The sequence below is a fragment of the Embiotoca jacksoni genome, unplaced genomic scaffold (assembly GCF_022577435.1).
Source record: "Embiotoca jacksoni isolate LCO1_2020_lvr unplaced genomic scaffold, fEmbJac1.0.p SCAF_11, whole genome shotgun sequence".
In the NCBI taxonomy this organism is placed as follows: Eukaryota; Metazoa; Chordata; class Actinopteri; family Embiotocidae; genus Embiotoca; species Embiotoca jacksoni.
The window spans coordinates 7,070,156-7,093,336 of NW_027185241.1; the positions used below are offsets into that span (position 1 = coordinate 7,070,156).

Consider the following 23,181-nt stretch of genomic DNA (forward strand, 5'->3'; position numbering starts at 1 on the left):
GATACTGCTGTAGCCACCTAAATTTTACAAGTAAGAGAGCACTTTCCACAATATCTTTCAAATGTGTCACACTCATGTTTCATTCATAATGTAAACTAGGGACCGGAGTGTTAATGGGGCGTAAACTTATGATGAAAAAGTCAAATTATTTTTTTGGAGCCAGAAGTTACCCTATAAAAGAAGTGCGTACTTTTTAAAGGGAGTCTATGGAGCTAGAGTTTTTTTTTTTGAGCCAGCCACTAGTTGACCTCAGTGGTATTGGACTTTGAGGAATTTCCACATTTCCGTCACTTTTCAGACCGGCAGGTTGCGTCCTTTTTTATGTACAGTTTTATACACAATCCACTTCCAAACTGCAGTTTACAATCCAATGGGTGACACCACAGCAGGTTGTGCTTGGTTTTGGCCTAGAGTTATTTTACTCTAATAACTTAAATGATTGTTCCCTTGAATAAATACATTTAAGCTACGGACATTAGCAATATCTCCAATCTTTAATTCACAGTAGAAATTTTAAATGAATAACTAAATGATTTGCTGATACCAGCACTCACACAAACATGTGAATTATAATAATTGTTTTCAAGTTCAAGCACTGCTTAATAATACATGTCTCATATACAGTTATTGCTCTGACTCTTACATTAATACATCAAGTAAATCATTCGTTTTTTTTCTTTTTGGAGAAACAGCAACTTATAATAGTAAATACTTTTACTCTGCTACTTTCAATGGCAAGTTCATCCCCTGCAGTATCATGTGTTAGTTTTGATTTACGTGGTGTGTGTCTTAAGAATGCGTTTCAGATATGTGCACAGTGCATCATTGAAATGCGTGTAAGCATGTGCAGTGTTTTACGTACAGGCACGAGGCTTGCCGCGCAGCACGTGCCTATGACACCTGTCTGGCCCTGCCCACTGCGGTGCACCTTCTCTCATCAAACACGCGGGAAGTCGGACGACGGCACGAGTCATTTTGGCTCTGCACTCCAGAGTCTGGCTGCAGTCCACTGAATGATTTTGGATCCAAAATGGCATCCATTTTCCGCAATTCAGCGACTCACTCAGCTGTGGGATCCCTGCAGAGGTGGTTTCCATGGTAACGCCCATCAAAATAAGGTTACGTAATGCCTACAGCGGACAGTGTTCATGTCGTGGATACCACTTAAACCGAGGATGCAGCGTCAGTTGAGTGATGAGGCTGCAGTTAGTAAAATAGCGCTTTTTTTTTTTTGTGCAACCTCGATACGAAACATTTGCAACATTTCGGCTGTGACCTACAAGCTGTTTCATGTTTATAACAAATTAAAATCTGACAGATGCAACGTAAAGTTGCTGACTGAAATTCTCAAAAATAAAATAAGATTAAATAAATAATGACTTTAGAATTTCTGCGGAAGGAGAATCGTGCACGTGTGTGTTTTTTGGGAGGGGAGCGAGGAAGCAACACAGACGGGGATGGGACGGTCCCAGTAATCCAACTTGACTGAAGTTGGTGCCGGAGCTTCGTGCCCGCGTCCTTGCGGAAATATGACGTTCAGATGTGGCGGTCACCGAGCTGTCATTTAAACAGCGCACATCCACCAAGAAAATAGATTTAAGATGACAGTCCCGAAAGACATCCCGGAGAAATGGTTTACGGTCGTTCTTCCCCTGCAAAGAAAGAAAAGGCTTGATGGTGGAAAGCCGAAAGAGAGGCGGACAGGTACGAATTTGTGGCAAATCAGAATGCGTCAGACGGATCATTTGTTACTGAGCTGGCATCATCACCAGGAGGTTGTTGATTGCATCAAACTGTCTGTTTTTTGTTTTTTTTTTACAAATAAATATCATCTCTCACCTTCATCCCAACTGAGTCCAATTTTCATTCCTGTGTATTCATCTCATTCACCTCATTTTATAGCCTGTTTGTATGGTTGTGTATGTGTGTGTGCACTCATCATGTTACATGTCTGCATAACTGGCCTAACTGGCATTTTTGTGTAGTTCAGCAGTCAGCTGGTCCTGTAATCACTGAGCTTGCACATTATTAGACATCAACATCCAACATCAGATTTAATAACAGTGAAATGACCGTCATTCCTCATACTCTTATAGTTACTGCAGATCTGCACCTTTTAACTCTCGGTTAGCGCTTTGGCTCAGATTGTTGTTGTTTTCACCCACTGTATGTCCCAATCAATAGGAGTTAACCTGTCTAAAGTAATGGCTCAATTTGAACTGTTTTCCTGATTTTTGGTGCTGACTGTGTGTCTGTGCAATGTGTAAACAAAACAGTATTTATTCTGAATTTTGTGTAAATAAGTGTCTGATGTCCTTTGTCTCTGCTGCCTGAGACACTGATCAATCTTCCAGGCGCCAGCCTCAGCTTTACAGCTTTGTCTGTATCCTTATTCCTGAGATTAACTATCACAAATCACACTGCATGTGCACCTTCATTCGACCTCCAGTCCATCAGTCTGTCACTGTCATTCGGCATCGTTCACCAACAAATTAGATCACTGTACGCGTGCACACACTTATGTAGACGCACGCTCATGGCTGCAGACGAACCTGCTATCCCCTTTTCATCTAATTAGATTAGCCACAGTGAGTGATGATCACTTTGGTGACTGATCTGATCCTGACTTAGTTTTCGTCATGCAAGGACATTAGCATTTCCCAACACTCTTGACTGAATGCACTGTGGTCATTATTGTTATGACTTCAATCTGCATTAACTCTGGTAGAAGAGAGAGATTGTCGCTTGTGGAGGTATAAGGAGATTCAGAGCTGTGACTTGTACTCTCGCATGTCCAGCCATGAGGGGAAGAGTGTTAAAGAGACAGGATGGGTGACAAAACAAAATTAGTACTTTTTTTTTATTAGAATTCTTTAAGTTTTGCTTCAATCGATATTTATTTACTCCTATTATGTCTCGATTGTTTATGGAAACCTTATGCTCAGAGTACACCTGCGACTGAAAGTTTCTCAGTAGTGGAGCTTAGTAGATTTATTTGCTGTATTGCATGTAGTCTGCGTCAGGGCTTCTAATGCCCTTGAAGTTGTCAGATACATTAAACACTGACTGAGCAGTCTGCTAAAGATACTCATGTATTCAAGCTGAGTTGGTCAGCTCGCTCAGGACAGACAGACGCGGCCTGGTCCTGACATCAGATGCTGGATAGCTGTGGTGCTTACCTGGCACAAGGATCTTATCCTCTTCACAGAGGGTTAATGCAGCCTTGGCACTGCATGTCGGCCAAATCACTCTGGTGGACACGTGCCCCAGAAAACAACATGATGACCTTCAAGACAAGTGGAGAAATGCCAAGAAAGAGGAGGGAGAGGATTTGAAGAGTTTTAACAGAATAGATTTTGGTGGACAAATATGATATTGTTATTCAAAAAATAAGTTTATTGTAAAGAATCCTTCTATCCAGCCAGAGCCTGCACAATAGTGACATGCACCCATACATATTTTTTTTTTCAATATGGTAAATGCTGAAGGTTACACTTGTAACTCTCCTGATAGAAAGGGAAATAATATATTTTTTCTAAATTGACTAAATCCACTTTGACAACAGTCCAGCTGGTCGACAGCCGGCCGGAGCTCGTCTGCCGCAGCAAATCTGTCTGACAACCTGACAACAAAGTGGAGCTCTAATGGGATCTCTTTAAGTGGCCTGTGTTTAGTGAAGCTGAATACAGCAGGGACAAAGATGTAGGTTATGAGCTGTACATGTTGAGAGGGCTTCACAGTGCTGCAGAAACACAGGAAACCACGGTGTCGTTGTTTATGTACGTGTGATTACAGGGTGATGGTTTCTGTTGTGTGATGTCCCTTCCTGTGGCGCCTCGTTTCTTAGTCAAAAGCACGTTTAGGGCTTTGTTGTTTCACAGCTACTGTATCTCTGTGCATAAGGCCTCTGGGCTTGAAATTTACATCTGACTGTGCGTGCACGCATGTGAACTGTGTTCAGCCTTGTGCAGAACAGGCCAGTCATTTCATTTAAAAAGCTGTCTCATCAATATTAGAGGAGACGAGCCTGGCGGAGGAGGAGGAGGGGAACTCCCAATCTACTTTGCATCAGCATAAACAGAAACCTAAAAACAGCAGGAGGATAAAGTGCAGGGTCCAGAGGGGAAAGGTGCACAAGCACCAGAGGATGGTTTACTTTATTCTCTAAAAACTAAGACTGCAGTCTAATCTGTGCTCATTTGTGACTACCTGTAGTGAGTTACAGCCCTCCTGTTCACTCACACAGATGCACACACACACTCATGCTTAGCTTTGTGTTGTGTATCTTGCCCAGATTGCACATCTTGCTTTAAACAGACAGAGGCCACCGCTAATTTAAGAACAGAGCTGATTTGTTCTTATTACTTCCAGTGCGTGTGTGTCTGTCAGACAGAATCATTGTGTCTGACCCTCTGTTTCCATCAATAATACTCCAACAATGCCCGGCACACTCCAGCTTCACTGATATATAAATAAATGAACAAACATAGTGGATTGTCCTTCCTGTGTCTGTCATGCTCACTCTCTTTCTTTCTCCGTATCTCTGAAGAATATTAATAATACTAACACATGGATGCAGCTATTTAAGTGCCTGCTGTCTTTTGTTGTTTTGATGCCATATCATCCTCAATTACTCATATTGTGTCTTGCATCTGCAGAGGAGGAGAGAAGGGTCAGGGCCAATGACAGAGAATACAACGAAAGGTTTCAGTATGCGGTGAGAGATTTTGCTGTTTTCTCCTTTACTTGTTCCAAAATATGAAACAATTCAACTAAAACATAGTTAGATCAGCATGTAATTCTGTATTTTCTTCCATCATCATCCAGAGTAACTGCATCGTGACATCCAAGTACAACATTATCACCTTTCTGCCCGTCAACCTGTTTGAGCAGTTCCAGGAAGTAGCGAACACCTACTTCCTTTTCCTGCTCATTCTGCAGGTGAGGAGGAGAGAGGGACAAAAAAGAGCAATGTCGGATTTCGAGGGAGAGATCTGTTTCTGTGTGTGTGCTTTTATCGTAAAAGACAAATGATGTCAGTTTAAATCTCTAAAGATCCTAAACTCATCAGGAATTGTTAGAATGGTAACAAGAAGCAAATAATAAATTAAAACATGCAAATAAAAAGGAGATGAAGATTTGAAAACGCATTCAGAATCCATATAATTGCTCTCAAATCAACTCTGTGCGAGTTTCTGAAAAGAGGCTGGTAATAAAAGATGGAATTAGAAAACCTTACTTCACAGACTCAGGGAAAACGCACCAGTAGTAGCTATCTCTGTATGAGACACTGCCTTTGTGTCCTTGTTCAAAGTAATCTGCAGTTTAACCTCCTCTCTGTCTGTGCTTAGTTGATACCTCAGATCTCCTCCCTCTCCTGGTTCACTACCATTGTGCCTTTAGCTCTGGTGCTGAGCATCACTGCAGTGAAGGATGCCACAGACGACTATGTGAGTATATTTTTTCACAAACCACACTCAAGAACACAAAGACACCTGACGGTGTCTGTGGAATAAAAGTTCATAGTAATCTTTGTTGCCTGCAGTTTCGTCACAAGAGCGACAACCAAGTGAACAATCGTCAGTCTCAGGTCCTCATCCGTGGCTCGTGAGTCATTACAGTAGAGAACTTACCTGTGCTGTTGCTTCTTTAAGTTCTTCCGATTAAAATAAATAAGCTATTTTGCTAGTTTTCTTAATTTTCCTTGCTCCTGTTACGTCATCTGTCTTTACTATTTCTCTCTGATTTGCTGTTGCAGGCTCCAGAAGGAGAAGTGGATGAACGTTCGGGTGGGTGATATCATTAAACTGGAAAACAACCAGTTTGTGGCAGTAAGTGTGCAACCAACACAGTGATGTTAATTAACACACATACACATTCACACACACAGTGATTAGCAGTCCTGCAGGGCCCATTTTAATTAAGATTCATTTGTCTACCAAACTACTTATTGTAAGTCGCTTTGGATAAAAGCGTCAGCTAAATGAAATGTAATGTAATGTAATGTACAGCAGGGTCGTGTTTGAGGTTAAGTCGGCAACTTGCAAATCATTTTAGATCTCTCTTTGATCATGATAGCTTTTAATACTAAACAGCAGACCAAAAGCTACATGGATTTTAATATATTATTAATATATTAAAATACAGTTAAAAGTATGTGGCTCATTAGAGAATACGGTAGAGCTGCTTTCTTTTTTCCAGATGCAATTACTGCGATAATGGATGCACATTATCATCACTCCAGTCATCAGTGCTTTTCTAATTCTGTGAAGTCTGTGTCATGCAGTGATTCTAACCTCAGCTATTTGTTTCCAGGCTGACCTGCTCCTGTTGTCCAGCAGTGAACCTCATGGGCTCTGTTACATTGAGACAGCTGAGCTAGACGGGTCAGAAAATGCACTACCCCTCAACATCTACTCACAGAGCCTCACAATCTGCAGAAGCAACAGGACACTATGTCTAAAATGCTGTGTTGTATTATCTTGCAGAGAGAGCAATATGAAGGTGCGTCAGTCAGTCTCAGTGACATCTGAACTTGGAGGCCCAAACAACTTGGCTTCTTTCAACGGTGAGAACTTATTTCATCTTGGTTTCTCGTTCGGTTCATCGTCTTTGATGATGTAAAGGTAAATGGTTTTCAGTGTGCGCCCGAGTGCAGAATTAAGACACTAAACATGCACAAAAACACGCTTTCTGTCGTCCTTTGCCACCACTGAATGATAGCTTATCATCACCCACCCACCAGCATGCACAATGAAAGAGCTTTGTGTCAGCAAATCACGCCCACACGCTCCTCACCTGCCCAGAAAAATGCATTACTGCAGCAAATCAACCCACACGTTGCCTCATATCAACTTACTAAAGATGTGTGTTCCTGCCTCTGTGTGTGTTTAGGTGTTTGACAACAGCCTGATTTCACAGGGATGATTAATTCAACTCTAGAGGATACTGCTAGGGAAATATATGTATTACAGTAATTGGATTTGGTGGACAACAATGATATTGCATCTAATGTACATTTGTGTGTGTTTTGTTTGTCAATGCTCTTCTTTCTGTGAAGGTGAGGTGGTGTGTGAGCCCCCCAACAACAAGCTGGATCGCTTTTGCGGCACTCTGTACTGGAGAGAGAAGAAGTACGCCCTGACCAACCAGAACATGTTGCTCCGTGGATGTGTCCTCCGCAACACCGAGGCCTGCTACGGCCTGGTCATCTTTGCAGGTGTGTGTATATGTGCGTGTAAATTCATGGATGCGATGTGTGTAACATGTCAACCTTATCCTGCTTCTGTCTCAGGCCCAGACACCAAGCTAATGCAGAACAGCGGTCGCACCAAGTTTAAGCGTACGAGCATCGATCGTCTGATGAACACTCTGGTCCTCTGGGTAGGACACCCCAAACGTCTCACTTTCATGGCTCATAACTATTTCAGGACATGATCTCAGTGGCTTGAATTTAGTTTCATATATCTGCTCAAGTAATGCGCTCTGTTCTAATTTGGGCTGAACTGACCACAGATCTGAATGTAAGATGTTTGTTTATACATTAAGACACTCCTCTCCTGCTTACTCTGCCCTTAATGTGTCTCCATCTGTGCATCTCTGTCAGATCTTTGGCTTCCTGGTGTGCATGGGTGTAATCCTGGCTGTGGGTAATGCAGTGTGGGAGAGAGAGGTGGGGTCTTTGTTTCAGAGCTACCTTCCCTGGGACCCTCCTGTGGACAACTTCCTGTTCTCAGCTTTTCTCTCCTTTTGGTCCTATGTCATCATTCTTAACACCGTGGTGCCTATCTCTCTCTATGTCAGGTAGGGAGAAGTATGATGTGTTTGTATGTAATGATCCAGGACAGATATAAAACAAAACAAAGGAACAGACATTATTGTAACCCCACCTGGATGTGGTGAACTGGATAGACTGACTATATAAAGATACAAATGTAAACGGACCAAAGATGCAGTAAAAACAGAGTTTTTTTGTGACCCCATCATAAACGTATAAACATGTATATGTATCGTATACGTATCTATAGGTACATTTTAATCCATGTGCAACACCTGTATATCTAGTTTTGATACTTATTTCTTTGAGTTCAGTTAAATAAAAAGGAGCAGGCATCTGTGGAGTTTTAAATATGAATAATGCGTATAAATAAAACCCCACAGACAGAAACCAGGTTTGAATGTCAAAACATATTACTGCAATGACTGAAATATTGTTGGATGAAACCACAGCTTATCATACCTGCCCTTTTTATAATGCAAAGTTTATGAAAAGGCTACAAACAATGCATGGAGTCCATAGAATAAATACAAGTCCAAGTTCAAGTGAAGAAATAAAGCAAAAGGGCATATTGGACAACCTCATGTCTCGACACAGTTGGATGTGCAGACTATCGCCTGGTTTAAATGGGGTATAAACATTTTTGTACATTAGGACATTTGTAAAACCTACAGTTTCCCTAATTTTAATCATTTCTAATCCACTGATTTATTTTCTGCTCCCCAGAGCTGGTAGCCTTTATATTTTTACCTTCAATACTTCTAGACTGCTGCATGGATGTCTGACTAAAGGCCACTGACTTACACAGAGTTACCTAAAAATACCACCCAATGAGAATGTTATTGTCTTTTTGTGTTTTCATGTGGGGGAGTTATTGTAGCACCACTCCCTTGGTGATAGACGCACACTTCTATTCTACTGTTACTGTAAACTGCTCCTTCTCTCACCTCTGTGTGCATCAGTGTGGAGGTGATCAGGCTGGGCCACAGCTACTTCATAAACTGGGACCAGCAGATGTTCTGCTCACAGTGTAACACAGCAGCTGAAGCCAGGACCACCACTCTGAACGAGGAGCTGGGACAGGTGGGCATCCATGCTAAGGCAATGAATGCTGTGTGTGTGTGTGTGTCTGGGATATTTAATGCATGTTTACTGACTCTACTCTTCCCATTCATCCATAATACTTTCTGCTGTTTTTCTGATGCTTCTTTTAATCGACCTTAAATTCCGTTGAAATGCATCTTCCAATAATTTTACTCTGCAGTAACTGAATGATGGAGCCACGTGTTTGTTACCACACACAGGAAATACACCTGTAGGCTAAAAGGCTTTTTTAAAGGAGGCTGAACAAACAATAGATTATTCTGTCAGGCTGTAAATAGTGGGCAGTATAAGAAGTAACCCATTAACCCAGTTTACTTACTTTTATTTTAGAGATGAATGTTTTTAAAATCTTTGATTTGCTTTTTGACAAATATATTTTTTCTGTGACTTTATACTAACAGTAGTGTTAATATTTGAATTGTTTCCTTTAGGTTGAATACATCTTCAGTGACAAGACTGGGACTCTGACTCAGAACATCATGATCTTCAACAAGTGCTCCATCAATGGACAGACCTATGGTAAGTGGTTAGGTTAGGTTAGGTTAGGTAGTTACTTTATTAATCCCCGAGGGGAAATTTTTTCGCTACAGCAGCATACAGAAGCAATAAGATAATAATAGAACAATAGAAAAGCAATAAAATAGCAGTAAAAAATAAAAAATATAAATATAAAATATAAAATGCACAGTATATACAGTACAGTATATATTTATATATATTATATACAAACAACCAAGAAACACAGTCAACAGTGTTATTGTTATGTGATGTATTTTGCCAGAGGTGAGAAGTGCACACAAACATGTCACTCTAATATACAAAAAATGCACATTAAGTCTTACACATCTGGTGTTTGTGTTCCTGTCAGGCGAAGTAACAGACCAGTTGGGAACTCAGCCAAAGGTAGGTGGCCATTTTCTATATTTAACCTTTTAAAAATACTCCTATTTTTTAGGCCTCTGCTTGAAAATTGCATACCCATAATAAAAAAAATGTATATCTCTGCAACACAAATAAGAAAGTATAAATATATATATATATTTGTAATAATAAAGGGAACACTTGTGAGATTTGTTCAGATGTGTAAATATCAGTATATATATCCATATTTTAATAATAGTTAAATTGGGGGCCTTTAAGGTTTAAAGGGTTAATATACAACACACATCACACATTCATTCATACATGTATTTACTCCTAGTTTAAGGTTTATCATCATCGTCCCATGTGCTCTCATTTATCTACAGAGGATGGACTTTAGTCCCTTCAACCCGCTGGCGGACCCTGACTTCTGTTTCTATGACGACAAGCTGCTGGAATCAGTGAAAGTGGGAGACTCACAAACTCAGGAGTTTTTTCGCCTGCTCTCCCTCTGTCACACCGTTATGAGTGAGGAGAAGAGCGAAGGTGAGCCAAAGAACTGGGGGGAATTAAGATGGTTAAACACCTCCAAATAGTGACACCAATGTGCTGTCTGTCCATTATTTACTGTTGTTTTATCTGTCTGTACCCAGGAGAGCTGGTTTATAAAGCTCAATCTCCAGATGAGGGTGCTCTCGTGACAGCTGCTCGAAACTTCGGCTTTGTATTTCGTTCCCGAACACCTGGGACAATCACCACCACTGAGATTGGACGAACTGTCACCTACTCACTGCTCGCCATACTGGACTTCAACAACATACGCAAGAGGATGTCTGTTATAGGTGTGCAAACATCATCATTAGGGCCCGAGCACCGATGGTGTGAAAGGCCTATTGTTCTTCAAGGAATCTTTTTTTTTTCGGTCCTTGTTCTTACAAATGAATTGCCTTTTTGGAGGCTTTGTCATACTCAAAAACTCATTAAAGTTGGTACACACGTCTCTTCCGGCAAAATTTTCGTATTCTAGTGGAATCGCGAGTGGGCGTGGCCAAATGGCACGCTACCGCCCCCTAAACAGATGCCCCGGCGGCTACATTTACCTACATGCATGAAATTCGATGGATGTGTATCACACCTAGACATCCATATAAGTTACATTGCACCATTACGTCAACCCAACAGGAAGTCCACCATTTTGAATTTAGTCGCCATTTTTGCCGATTCGCACATGTTGTACTTTGTTGAACTCCTCCTAGAGATTTTGTCGGACCAACTTGAAATTGAGTCAGTTCACTCTTAACATGTTTGGGATGAAAAGGCGATGCGGCAAAGTTTGATGTCTTGCTGTGACACAGGAAGTTGATGTTTAAGGTCAAAGGACGCTTGAAACCTCATGAAAAGTGGCACATACATCCGGTGTGGTGAGACGATACATCTGATATGTGTTTAGATTGTGGCCAAACGGCTCGCTACGGCTCGCTACCGCCCCCTAAACTGCAGCCCCGACACCTAGTTTCACTTACATGCACCAAATTCGTTGGACATGTGTATCATACCGAGATGTACAAAAAAAGTCTCTTGGCATCATGAATTTGTTTTTGTCGATCTGTGTGCCCGTGGTGTGGTGGCCATTTTGAGCGTCTCGTCATGAAACTACAAGTGACTGTAACTTTTATGTACATATTCCAATCTTCCTCAAACATTATATCTTTGATAATAGTCCCGCCCCAACCTGACCCGGCGGCTCCCCAACATGGACCATGCGAGGGCCCGCATATCACTGCTTGCACTTTTAATTTTCTGCTGCTATTTTAGTGAAAAAAGAAAATAGCCTGAAGATTGTTGTTGGAGGCTTTAAATATACAAAGAGTTGATGAAATCCTATTTGCACTATCACCCATTTGTACTTATTGATAAGGGAATCCGATGCGTAATGTGTGCATATTCTTTGTATTTTAACTTTTATTTATATTACCTAACAAATTTAGTGACAATTTCTCTTCAAAGTTTGTTGTGGCAGGGAATGTAATATTGGTTTCACAGTGACATACTGTAAGATTCAGGGGAAAATCTGTTCAAACTGTTTCTTATAAAAGAAGAAGAAAGAGGTTAAAGCTTGTAAAATTCCGAAATTATGAGCTTTGATGGTGTGCACTCCAACTCATCCTACAGAAGAGAGGAAGCAGAAGTTGTTTTGAATTTTGTATCTTCTTTTATACTTTGAATGACATGAACAGAGGACGAGCTGTTTTGATTTCGCTTTTATTATACGTAAATCCCAAATATGTGCTTAATTCACGGCACATACAAGATGACTGTAGATGAGCTGTTAGTCAGCCTGACATTTTATCCCTCCGTGAGATTTTCTTTTTCTGTGATTTCTCTACCTGCAATATGCTGACAAATTTAAACAAGGGTCACTCTTGCCTGAGCTACAACTTTAATGTGGCAACAGAGCATTCACACCACCAGGCTCTGTCTACACACTCGTATAACATCACCAAAAGATATTCATAAAGATGCCTGTGTGACACATTGCATGTAGGAATGACATTTGGTGAAGCAGCTTTGGAAGTGGAGTGTGAGTATTTAAAGGGGATGGAAGAGTTTTATGGATCCCTTGGTATATTTTGTCTTCTTTACTCTCTATCATTCACTTTCAGTGCGAAACCCGGAGGGCAGGATCCGTCTGTACTGTAAAGGAGCTGACACTGTGTTGTTGGAGAGGCTCCACCCATGTAACCAGGAACTGATGAGCATCACCTCTGACCACCTCAATGTAAGTAAACACGCAAGCCTTCTTTCTTAGACGGACAGAGCTGCACTGCCATCTAGTGTCTCTACACTGTAAAACATGATCAGATGATGGATATCACCATGAGCTAAGTCAGACACAGACATCAGTGTGAGCCCATAAGACTGCTTCATTTCCTATCACGTGTATCCTCATGTTAGAATGTATATACCATATATGTTTGTGTATGCACATGTTTGTGTGTATGTTTGGGGCTCCAGGAGTATGCATCAGATGGGTTGCGGACCCTGGCTTTGGCCTACAGGGACCTGTCAGAGGGTGAGTGGGAGGCCTGGTCAGAGAACCACCGCTACGCTGACAAGGCCAGTGACTACAGGGAGGACAGGCTGGCAGCGGCTTATGAGGAGATAGAACAGGATATGATGGTCAGTGACGTAGTTTGAAGCTTGTATCTGTATGACTTTTTCCTGTACTTTTCAGTTTCAGTTTTCAGTGCCAGTCTGACTGTTATTTTCTTTGTGTGATCCGTTTGTTTCTCACACAAAATATGCACTGACTTTCCCGAACTAAGTAAAAATAGTGCAGTGAAAAGGGGAACTTGGAGGTGTCATCCAGACTTGAATTGGTCAGGGTAAATTCCTTTTTTTTTCACTGTAGCTGACCAGTTTTGTCAAGTCTTCATAGATGCTTTTTAATTGCTGGGGATTGACGGTAACTTGTTCTCCACTGCATTATTTAAAATGTTTCAAGTCATAGTATAAAAGCTGTTTTTAAGCCCTTCTTAAGTTTGTGGCCTGAATGATAACTGGAATTTGTGTGTGAGTGTTTCTGTCTGTCATCCTGTGTGTCCAGCTCCTGGGTGCCACAGCTATAGAGGACAAGCTGCAGGAAGGCGTCCCAGAGACCATCGCTGTCCTGTCTCTGGCCAACATTAAGATCTGGGTTCTCACTGGGGATAAGCAGGGTGAGATGCACACACTTTTTACACCAGCTTTCACAACTCAGTGTGCAAGGTTTTCATTAAAATTTGCAAACAAATACAACAGCCTCAGCCGCTCATGTACTGCTGCACCACGTTGCTAATGCATACCCCAATATACCCCATGCACACCACTCCCTTGTACTGGACTAGCTACAGAACAAGGAAATTGTAATTATACAAAATTCATGCAGCATGTATGTGAACATGTGATTTACAAGTTTCTCATATCCCATGGGATCCTCGAATACAATTAAATTAAATTAAATCAAATTAAATTAACTTCCGAGACAACAATGCAGTTGTATGACCACCGGCTGGTTACAACTGGGGGCTGTCATATAACCCAGGAATCCTCACCAAAGGACTTCAGTGTTCCAAAACTAAAAAGACATGTGGAGGGTCCACGTGCCAGCTGCAACAATGCAACTACTGTGATTTGATGCTGGAAGAGCGTGTAGAACAGTACAAAGAGCAATGAGGCAGCCAAAGTGGTGAGCAGTAAATGAGCTAAAAAGTCTTAATTAAAACAGAGGGTTTTTATTTATAGCATTTTCTGGACTCAGCAAGTATGCCAACTGAATGTTAGCATTATTGTTTTTTTCAATCTGTGCTGGCTGTCACTTTGGTCAGAGAAGGAATGGATTTCTCATTTAAGAATAAAGACTTAAATGTTATTAATGTTATACCTGCTCTCTTTATCATGTAGCTCCACTATGTTCTATTAAAATGCTACACAGCACTCCATCAATCTTCTCCCTCTCTCTTGCCCAGAGACGGCTGTCAACATAGGTTACTCCTGTAAGATGCTGACAGATGAAATGACTGAGGTGTTCATCATCAGTGGACATACTGTCCAGAGCGTACGGCAGGAACTCAGGTCAGTCTGTTTACTTGGATGCATGGCTGGCTGTACATCTTTCTACCTCTCAGCCTGTGTTTCTCTGCACCATGAAATACTGTTTCATCTGAAAAGAGTCCATTCATAAACTCAGTTTATTGAGTGTATAAACTGTAAAACAAAAATTCTAAAAGTGAACAAATTTAGTGTACACACAGCATATGTCAACTAATTTTAGCACGACTGCTACAATCCACTTTTGTTTGAGAGTTGTAGTGAAACTAGTGTAAAAGGTGTGATTATAACATTTTAAGACTGCTTTTTGTTGCATAGAAACGGAGAGCAGCACAGTAATGTGGGAGCAATAAACTTTGTGATAAAGTATCCCATGTTATGTCACTTGATCAACATCAGCACATGAATTATAAAAGGTTTTGTGACCACTGATATGTGAACATAACATTTTTTGTCAAATTTTTATGAAGCAGAAAAAAGTTGCTGGGAGCCAAATCCAGTTAGTAAGGGTGGTGAGCTACAATTGTGTTGTTGTAGGTGAGAAACTTGTAAATTTTCAATGTGCTGTGAGTGGACATGTTGCCATTTTGGAGAACCCAAGTGCCACAGTTCTGATCGTTTGCATCGAATTTTTTCCCTCAAACATCGCAGTTGAACTCTGTGTTGACCGTCTGACCCTGGGGGACGGACTTATGGTGCACAACCCCGTAAATGTCCAAGAAAACCCATCTGGTTGGGCACCTTACCTGATGTGCCTTTTTTCATTCTGCAACAGTGACGTTCTGCCCCTTTTGAAACAGGAATACCACTCAAAACATCTCGCCCAGTTAAGTGCATAATTGCTGTAGATTAGCATCTCATTGCCAATTCTCTGAGTTTGCCCCAAAATGTATTGTGCGCTTTCTGCTCAAGTCGTTGATAAAATTGCAAATTCATACATGCCAGTGTTCACAAAAATGAGTATAACTCAGATGTAGGTGTTGATTAAGCAATGTGACTTGGATACTTACTCACTAAAGTTGTTCCCTCCCCCTGATTCATGCACACCGTTCGCACACAACAACAGCAGTGTTTGAACTTTTTGAATGCACCTCGTATCATTCAGTGTAACAAATGAATAAAGAAGACAATAAAACTGCTAAAAATTTCACGTTCAACAGTTAAATATCCTCAATATAATAAAATATGCAATAGATAGAATAACTCTGCATCACCATCTTGATGTGTTTCATGTGATGCACAAATTAACATATGGAGCGCAGAAATGATTTAGGTGATACAGAGAGGCAGATTAGCAGTGATTTAATAATCCTGACATCCATGGTATTTTACCTCCGTTTTTTTTTTCCTTCTTGAAGATCCCTCTCTCTATTTTCTCCTCTTAATAGTCATGTTTGGTTTGACTTTGTGACTTAGACAATCCCTGCTGATGTGGAGTCTGTTTTTCTTCTTCTCCAGGAAGGCAAGGGAAACAATGATTGAACTGTCACGAACAAGAGATGGAGGGAAAGAGGAAGGGATGGAGAGATGGGGAGAGGCATGTTTCATGGGCAACGGGTTCAGAGAAGGACAAGAAGGAGACAGTACAGCAGCAGGAGGAGAAGGAGAAGGAGAAGAAGAAAGAGGAGGAGGAGGGAGGAAACAGGTGCGATGCACTCCACCTCCTTCATCTTCCCCCAACTTCATGGACATCTCTGGAGACTTTGCCCTCGTAATCAACGGTCACAGTCTGGTATGAATAGCACCCCTCATACTCACATACTTTATACAAATACATATACAAAAACAGCAGGGACCATAAAAATGTAACTGCCAACTGTCAGGAAATAGTGAGTTTCCATAAATATGTTATCTGCATCAACAAAACATTCTTCTACTTTTCTTTTGAAGCTGCAACTTTGACTCCTCTCATTTTACCCATAAACTTTTCAACTCTCCTTCTCTCCTGCCACCTGATAGGCCCATGCGCTTGAAGCGGACATGGAGACAGAATTTGTGTTGACGGCATGCGCATGCAAAGCGGTGATCTGCTGCAGAGTCACCCCACTGCAAAAAGCTCAGGTGGTGGAGCTCATCAAGAAACACAAGAAGGCCGTCACCCTGGCCATAGGAGACGGCGCTAACGACATTAGCATGATCAAAAGTGAGTCGTGCAGGCGGGATCAATGCATGAAGGATTGCAGAGAGGAGAGAAGAAGAAGAAGTGTAACTGGATCATTGTTGAGATGGAGTGAAAAGAAAGAAGTAGGGTTTAGCCTTGTGGCTGCCGAGTCTACCTTTAAGCAATGGAAATTCTCAGCAGAGGTGTGGTTGTAGAAGTTGTTTATCTCTGTGGTGTTACTACTCGTGACGAAGGCTCTGTGGAAATGTGTGTTGCAGTGGGTGTGATGTCCTCATAAGATTGAGAACTGGTTTCTAGTGTTACAAACTGATGTACTGTTGACAAACTTTGATCAAATTCAAAGAACTTTAATTTTTTAATTTAATGCAAATGCTCAAGTCTCCTAGATACCAAATATGTTCAGTATATCTTTGAGAAAATGCTTTCAAAATGATGAAGACGCACACCTTAAAACTTTAGGAATTAGAACAAGGTGATACAAAATTATACTGTCAGTGAGTGTTGACTAAAATGGCTTTTTTCTCACCTTGAAGGGAAGCTAAAGGAGACAACCCCATAACTCAGTGCTGTTTCTTTGTAATATTCTGAGTTTTGTAAGCATTGCATCATTTTGCTTGTCTGCATGTGGCTTGTACATCACGTCTACATGTATGGGTACATGTTTATTGAAATGAACTGATGCAAATACAAAGCAGAAACAGTGACTGCAGCAGTGGTGGGCGGTGTTGGTTCACATCCTGTGATTTTTGATCTTACAGTTACCATTTGTTTTTCCCTGAGGCATTTCATCTATCTGTACTTCCCTTTAATAGGACATACATAGTATGGCTAAATTTGAGATTAATGTCTTATTAATTTACTAGTTCTTTCTATCTCATTGACACACAGTTAATTGGAACAACTTCGAGTTAGCAGGTTGTATGAAAATGTTATGGTTAGTGTTCATCTTCCTCCAGAAAGTCCCTTGCTTTGTGTGGTATCAGTCTTCTCATCTAACTCTTTGCAAGGACGCTCATGAGTGTTGGTAACATTTTGAAATGTTAAATCATTTTTTCACCATGACATTGATTACAACATTTAATGAACGATGTCCTGTTAGAACATGATGCAGTTTTATCTACTTGATTTAAACGTTTTTTTCATCTCACCTGTGAAACATATGGATAATATAAAGTCATATTAAAAACAATAATGCCTAAAATAAAAGTCCAGTTTTCCCCAAATACAACCAGCTTTCTTTGACTTGCTTTTTATTTCTCGCTGTCCATCTCTCCCCTCCTGCAGGCGCTCATATTGGCGTTGGTATCTCAGGCCAGGAGGGGATCCAGGCCGTGCTGGCCAGTGACTATTCGTTCTCCCAGTTCCGCTTCCTGCAGCGACTCCTGCTGGTCCATGGCCGCTGGTCCTACCTGCGCATGTGCCGTTTCCTCTGCTATTTCTTCTACAAGAACTTTGCCTTCACCATGGTGCACTTCTGGTTTGGCTTCTTCTGTGGCTTCTCTGCCCAGGTCAGAGAGTAAAGATCACAAGGAAAATATAGAACCAAGAATCAGGAGTTAGGGAATCACAATCATGATTTTAACTGTTCGTGTGTCTGTGTCCTTTCTCTTATAGACAGTGTATGATCAATACTTCATTACACTCTACAACATTGTGTACACCTCCCTCCCTGTGCTGGCCATGGGGATATTTGACCAGGTCTTTACATTTTGTATTTTGTTTTGTTTTGTTTTGATGTCTGTGGTGATCTTCCCACTTCTCCATTTTAACATTTATTGATTAGCCATGGTCAATGTAACTGTGTTAGTATGTTGATGTTAGCACTTTGTTTAAAACACCAAGCTACTGGTTTGCCTGCAGACTCTCTGTAGTCTTATTTTAGTAAATGCAGCCTCTCACTTCCTCTGTTGTTGCAGGATGTTCCCGAACAGAGAAGTCTGGAGTATCCTAAGCTGTACGAGCCTGGGCAGCTCAACCTCCTCTTCAACAAGAGAGAGTTCTTCATCTGCATCGCCCAGGGCATCTACACTTCAGTGGTGCTGTTTTTTGTCCCCTATGCCGTGCTGTCTGACGCCACTCAGAGCACCGGAGTGCCCCTTGCTAACTACCAGACCTTTGCGGTCACCACAGCAACAGCCCTGGTTATTGTGGTCAGTGTACAGGTGAGCCCAGAGTGGTGTTAGTTTTCCTTATAGCTTCTATATTTAAAACCCTTGTTGTATTATCTGTGCACCCATGCTGTTTTCTGCATGTGTGTCTGTTTGTGTGATTTTTGTAGATCGCTCTTGATACAGGCTTCTGGACCGTCATCAACCATGTATTTGTGTGGGGCTCTCTAGGCTCTTATTTCACCATCATGTTTGCTCTGCACAGTCAGACCCTCTTCAGGATCTTTCCCAATCAGTTCAACTTTGTAGGTTGGTCCCCTGATTTCTGTTTATTTCTCTGACACACACACACATACAAATACACTTCAGCCAAACAAAAAAATATATTTTTGAGGCCTGTATTAAAATTGTTCTTTCAGAGTTTAAATAAACAATGATCTGGTCACAATATAATCATCCAATATATATTTATTTGCACACATGGATAACTTGATCTGATAAATTGTATGATCCCTTACATTAATATGTATGATCAAATCTAAAAATTAAATGAGTATAATAGTACATTTTTAAAAGTAAACTTTAATTAAAATTGTAGTTTAATTACTCTAAACAATTACAACTTTTAATAATTGTATATAACAAAAATTTATCAACAAGAATTGATGTTTACTGTGGTCTGAAATCAGTTCCCTCCTCCAGTAAGATCATTCTATAAGTAGTGGTTGTGAAATACTGTACATTATCTAAAACATATGTGTTCATTTTTCTGTCTCTATATATGTGCAGGTAGTGCTCAGAGCACATTATTGCAGCCGATCGTGTGGTTAACTATTGCACTGGCAACAGCAATATGCATAGTTCCAGTTTTGGCATTCCGCTTCCTCAAGCTGGACCTGAAACCTCAGCTCTCAGACACGGTGAGAAAACACACAAAAACACAACATTTATAACACCGATGAGTCCATCGTCTTCCATTGCAACATGCCTTGGTGTCCTCCCAGTGTGTGGGTTTGAAACTAGCCGCAGCAAATGATTAACTGCACGCGTAAAATCCATTCATCCGAGTGTGGTGATGAGTTCATGCTTACCGTCACTGGCCTCATGCACTATCAAATATTGACTTAATCCGTTTACCCTAATGACACAAGTTGCTTTCAGAAGATGAATACAGGCTCACTGTGTGGCTATATCAGTCACTGTGTCTTGAGTTAGCTGGTCATTCAACCGAAGCCTCTGTCAATGTGGTGTGAAGAAGTTCCTTTTTTGATTTGTATGTAGTTTCGCTACAGTCACTATTACCGTTTTTTTTACTGGGGTAAAGTTTTAGTTGGCAAGTACGAAAAGGTTTCAGTTTTGATGAGCTGGAGCGTCAAGTAAAAAAGTCACCAAGACTTAGTGTGATCAACGATTGGAGTGCACAATTCAGTAACTGCAGGGACCTTCGGTCAGACAGTAAAATGCAAAGCACACAAGTGGCTCAAATGCAACTAAGAGAGTAGTCTAAGGGAAATTGATCATCTGAAAATCCTATATGCTAAAAGTTGCACTCTTTAAAAGAAATGGCATAAATGTGAGGCCGTGAAGTTTTTTTTTTTTTTTTTTATATTAAATGACCTTATTTCTCTCTTCTGTTCCTTCATCAGGTGCGTTACACTCAGTTGGTGCGACAGAAAAGACGGAAGCCGGTAGGTCATAATGTTGGAGGTGCCTGGCAAGGTGCAAGCAGTGTGTCAGAGGGCCGTCTGGGTGCTCGCAGTGGTTCTAGGAGGTCAGGTTATGCCTTCGCCCACCAGGAGGGCTTTGGAGAGCTGATCACTTCAGGCAAAAACATGAGGCTCTCGTCTCTGGCCCTGGCCAACTTTGCCTCCAGACACAGCTCCAGCTGGATCGACACTCTTCGCAGGAAGAAAAATACTCACACTTACACTCCCCCTAGCACCTCAGGGGAGTGCAGCCCAGCGCCCAGTTGCATCTCTGGGTCGGTTCCACCACTATCAAACTCTTCTTCTCTGCTGGGTGGCTCACAAGATACACCCATTGAGGAGGAAACGGCATCAGCTCAAAGTATGCAGACCGTTTCTGCTTCTTTCACACAGACCCCACCAGTTTTAGCACCAGCTTCAGAAGCAGCTGCACCTCAGGGCTCAGCTCAGGCCACCAGTGCTGGCATCCTAACCCCCACAATCCACGGGGGAGATTCACCAGGAGGCTGGACATTTTCTCTGGGGACTGTGCAGGTCAGCTATGTTTATTTTCTTATAACAGCAATAACAAAATGTCTATAAAACACACAGAATAATACACACCAACATTCTTCTGTTATTTCTGCATGTCTTTATTGTTTTAAGACTATGCTACCAGGTAATTTCTCCTCCCTTGTCCAATAGGAAGCTCTGTTTGGTTGGAAGGGTATTACGACTCGTGCCAGTGCATCCAACAGCCCGGGCCCAACGTCTGTTGCCAAGGAAACCAGCCAGTCTAAATGAAACTTGGGCAACAGATAGATGAACCCCATATTTGCTACGGTCTACCAGATGTTTGCACACACATACATGAAGTGTTGTGTGCTCTTCTGGAGAGAGCACACAGACTGTTATAAAAACATTTCCCACTGTGTTGTCTCAAAATAAATAAGTTACTTCAGAATCAGAAGAGGAAGTGGCATATTCTAATGACACGGACTTTCCCAGCTATAAATTATGATCTACGTGAGATAGCTGATCCAACAGTGTATGATGACTGTGGTCATGAATGACAGAAATATACAGTATAAAAGTGAAGGACAGCAGCAGGAGCAGATAACTAGCTATTCATTATTTTTGTTATTTCACAAGCTGCAATCACAAGTAGGCCACATAGCATCTCAACAAAGAGATGAATGAATGTGCAGAATAACGAGTTTAAATCAGTGAGGTTCAGAAGTTATTATCTTTAAAAGTTTTCCGTGTCAAAAAAGCCTCCGTTTTCACTATAGTTCTCAGTGAGAACGGTATTTTAATTTACAGAAGACTTGGCAGATTTGTGTCCCTTATCGCTCACTGATCTGTTTTCTTACTTGTTATACGATACTTCTACTCCACAAGTTTTCTTTCCTTTTGTTTTTTGCATCATATTGATGTGTTTATAACGGCCTGGTTGAGTTACACTGTAGAGAAAGCTTTCATGCGTGCTTTCATTCGGAAGTTAGGCCTTTTTTTGGTCTAACAAAGGCCAGATCATTTTAATGTACGTCTGATGTAAAATAAGTCTGAAAAAGAGAATGAGAAGACAAATTTCTGCTGTTTTACTTTAAATTGGACCCGGGCAAAGTGCAAATATATAAAAAAAAAAAGGCAGCAAATTAACATTTAAAGGTGGTCTGTCAAACTATCAATCATAAATATTGTCATTTTGTGAGTGAACAGTTGTGCTGATTCGTACTGCATACATACACACCTGTAAAGTGCTGTAAAAAAAAATGTATTTGTTCATGAATGAAGGGATAGTTTGTGGATAATTTTGCCTTAACAATGCCAAAATGTCGGGCCCTTTCTTTGGTGTAATTTCCATCAAAATTGCATCCTAATTCCACATGTTCTTGCTAAATACTGACACCTGACCCATTTATAACCATTAAGTAGTATAGGTACGATATAAACCTGATCTTGGACATCTTCCTGGACTACAGTCATCAACAAAGCAGCGGAAAATACAACAGGAGGTTGATGTGATCTGCTAAACCTTTTTAAAATGAATGTACTACAGTTATAAGGACTCTATGAATTGTTTAAGCAGAGTTCAGCTTTTGGTGGAATATGGAGCTGTTGAATAAAAATATCATCTCTTTAATGTGAGACAAACATACTGTGTCTATGCAAATGTTATTTGATGTAACAACCAAAGTTTAAGGTAGAAACAACTGGTGGAAAGTGAAATGAGCTGAAGCAAAAAAATAACAGACAACTTTGGAGTTTTTACATTTTAAGTTAAACCACAAAAAACAGCTCTAAACCCTTTAGTCTTCTCATTTATCTTGGTGTATATTCACTTTCTATTTAGGGCAGAGGTTAAGAAAAAAAAAAAAAGAATAGAAGAGATTTTGAGTTGTGTCTAAATTGAAAAGGATAATGCTTTTTTTGTTTGCTTCTTTGTTTCTTTGCAATACAAATTAAAAAATATTGTTATTGAGTCTAAATAAAAGTTTTAATAGCCCATTTTCCCACATGTACCTATATGAGATTGGCTGCACTAGCTGGGACCCCCGCCTCGGCTGAGGGCGAACCTTCATTGATTGGGGGAGATTAAGCTAGGGTGAAAGTTTCGCAGTTTGGCGAAGGCTTAGTCGAGGATCCACTGTGGCTCCCGGGCCTTGCAGATCCCCAAAAGAAGCCATCCTAAGAAAGCGAGGCTGCCTGCCCTTTGCGCACATGATCGTGGGAGAGTTTGTTCTGCCTTTGTTAATGATGTCGACTACGGTGATATTATCAGAATGGATGAGTATAGACCTTTTTGGCTACTCTACCAGAGGAGAGCGGCGATAATGATCGGATATATTTTGTGGACTGCTGAAGATGATTGGAGGGAGCCTTGGAGGAAGTTGCGGAACTCGATGGGCCATTCAGCTGAAAACCATCATC

General features: G+C 41.0%; 1 protein-coding gene across 3 annotated transcripts; it reads left to right on the plus strand.

Moving 5' to 3' along the window:
* The first annotated feature begins 993 nt into the window (after positions 1 to 993).
* On the plus strand, positions 994 to 22,675 carry atp8b2 (ATPase phospholipid transporting 8B2). Of its 3 annotated transcripts, XM_069142781.1 has the most exons (29): positions 1,000 to 1,704; positions 4,659 to 4,717; positions 4,828 to 4,941; positions 5,352 to 5,450; positions 5,546 to 5,607; positions 5,759 to 5,831; positions 6,316 to 6,386; positions 6,489 to 6,568; positions 7,061 to 7,219; positions 7,295 to 7,383; positions 7,607 to 7,803; positions 8,740 to 8,860; positions 9,313 to 9,400; positions 9,750 to 9,784; positions 10,129 to 10,288; positions 10,396 to 10,584; positions 12,406 to 12,521; positions 12,758 to 12,922; positions 13,350 to 13,461; positions 14,251 to 14,356; positions 15,791 to 16,064; positions 16,292 to 16,475; positions 17,739 to 17,962; positions 18,069 to 18,152; positions 18,371 to 18,616; positions 18,733 to 18,871; positions 19,352 to 19,482; positions 20,209 to 20,802; positions 20,953 to 22,675. In XM_069142781.1, the coding sequence occupies exons 1-29, from the start codon at positions 1,602 to 1,604 to the stop codon at positions 21,049 to 21,051; spliced, it is 4,173 nt and encodes a 1,390-aa protein (XP_068998882.1). In that variant the 5' UTR covers positions 1,000 to 1,601; the 3' UTR covers positions 21,052 to 22,675. The 3 variants fall into 3 exon arrangements, with proteins under 3 accessions (XP_068998885.1, XP_068998882.1, XP_068998883.1); XM_069142782.1 differs by lacking the exon at positions 4,828 to 4,941; XM_069142784.1 differs by lacking the exons at positions 20,209 to 20,802; positions 20,953 to 22,675 and having other exon boundaries at positions 994 to 1,704; positions 18,733 to 18,867; positions 19,352 to 19,476.
* Positions 22,676 to 23,181: the final 506 nt, after the last annotated feature.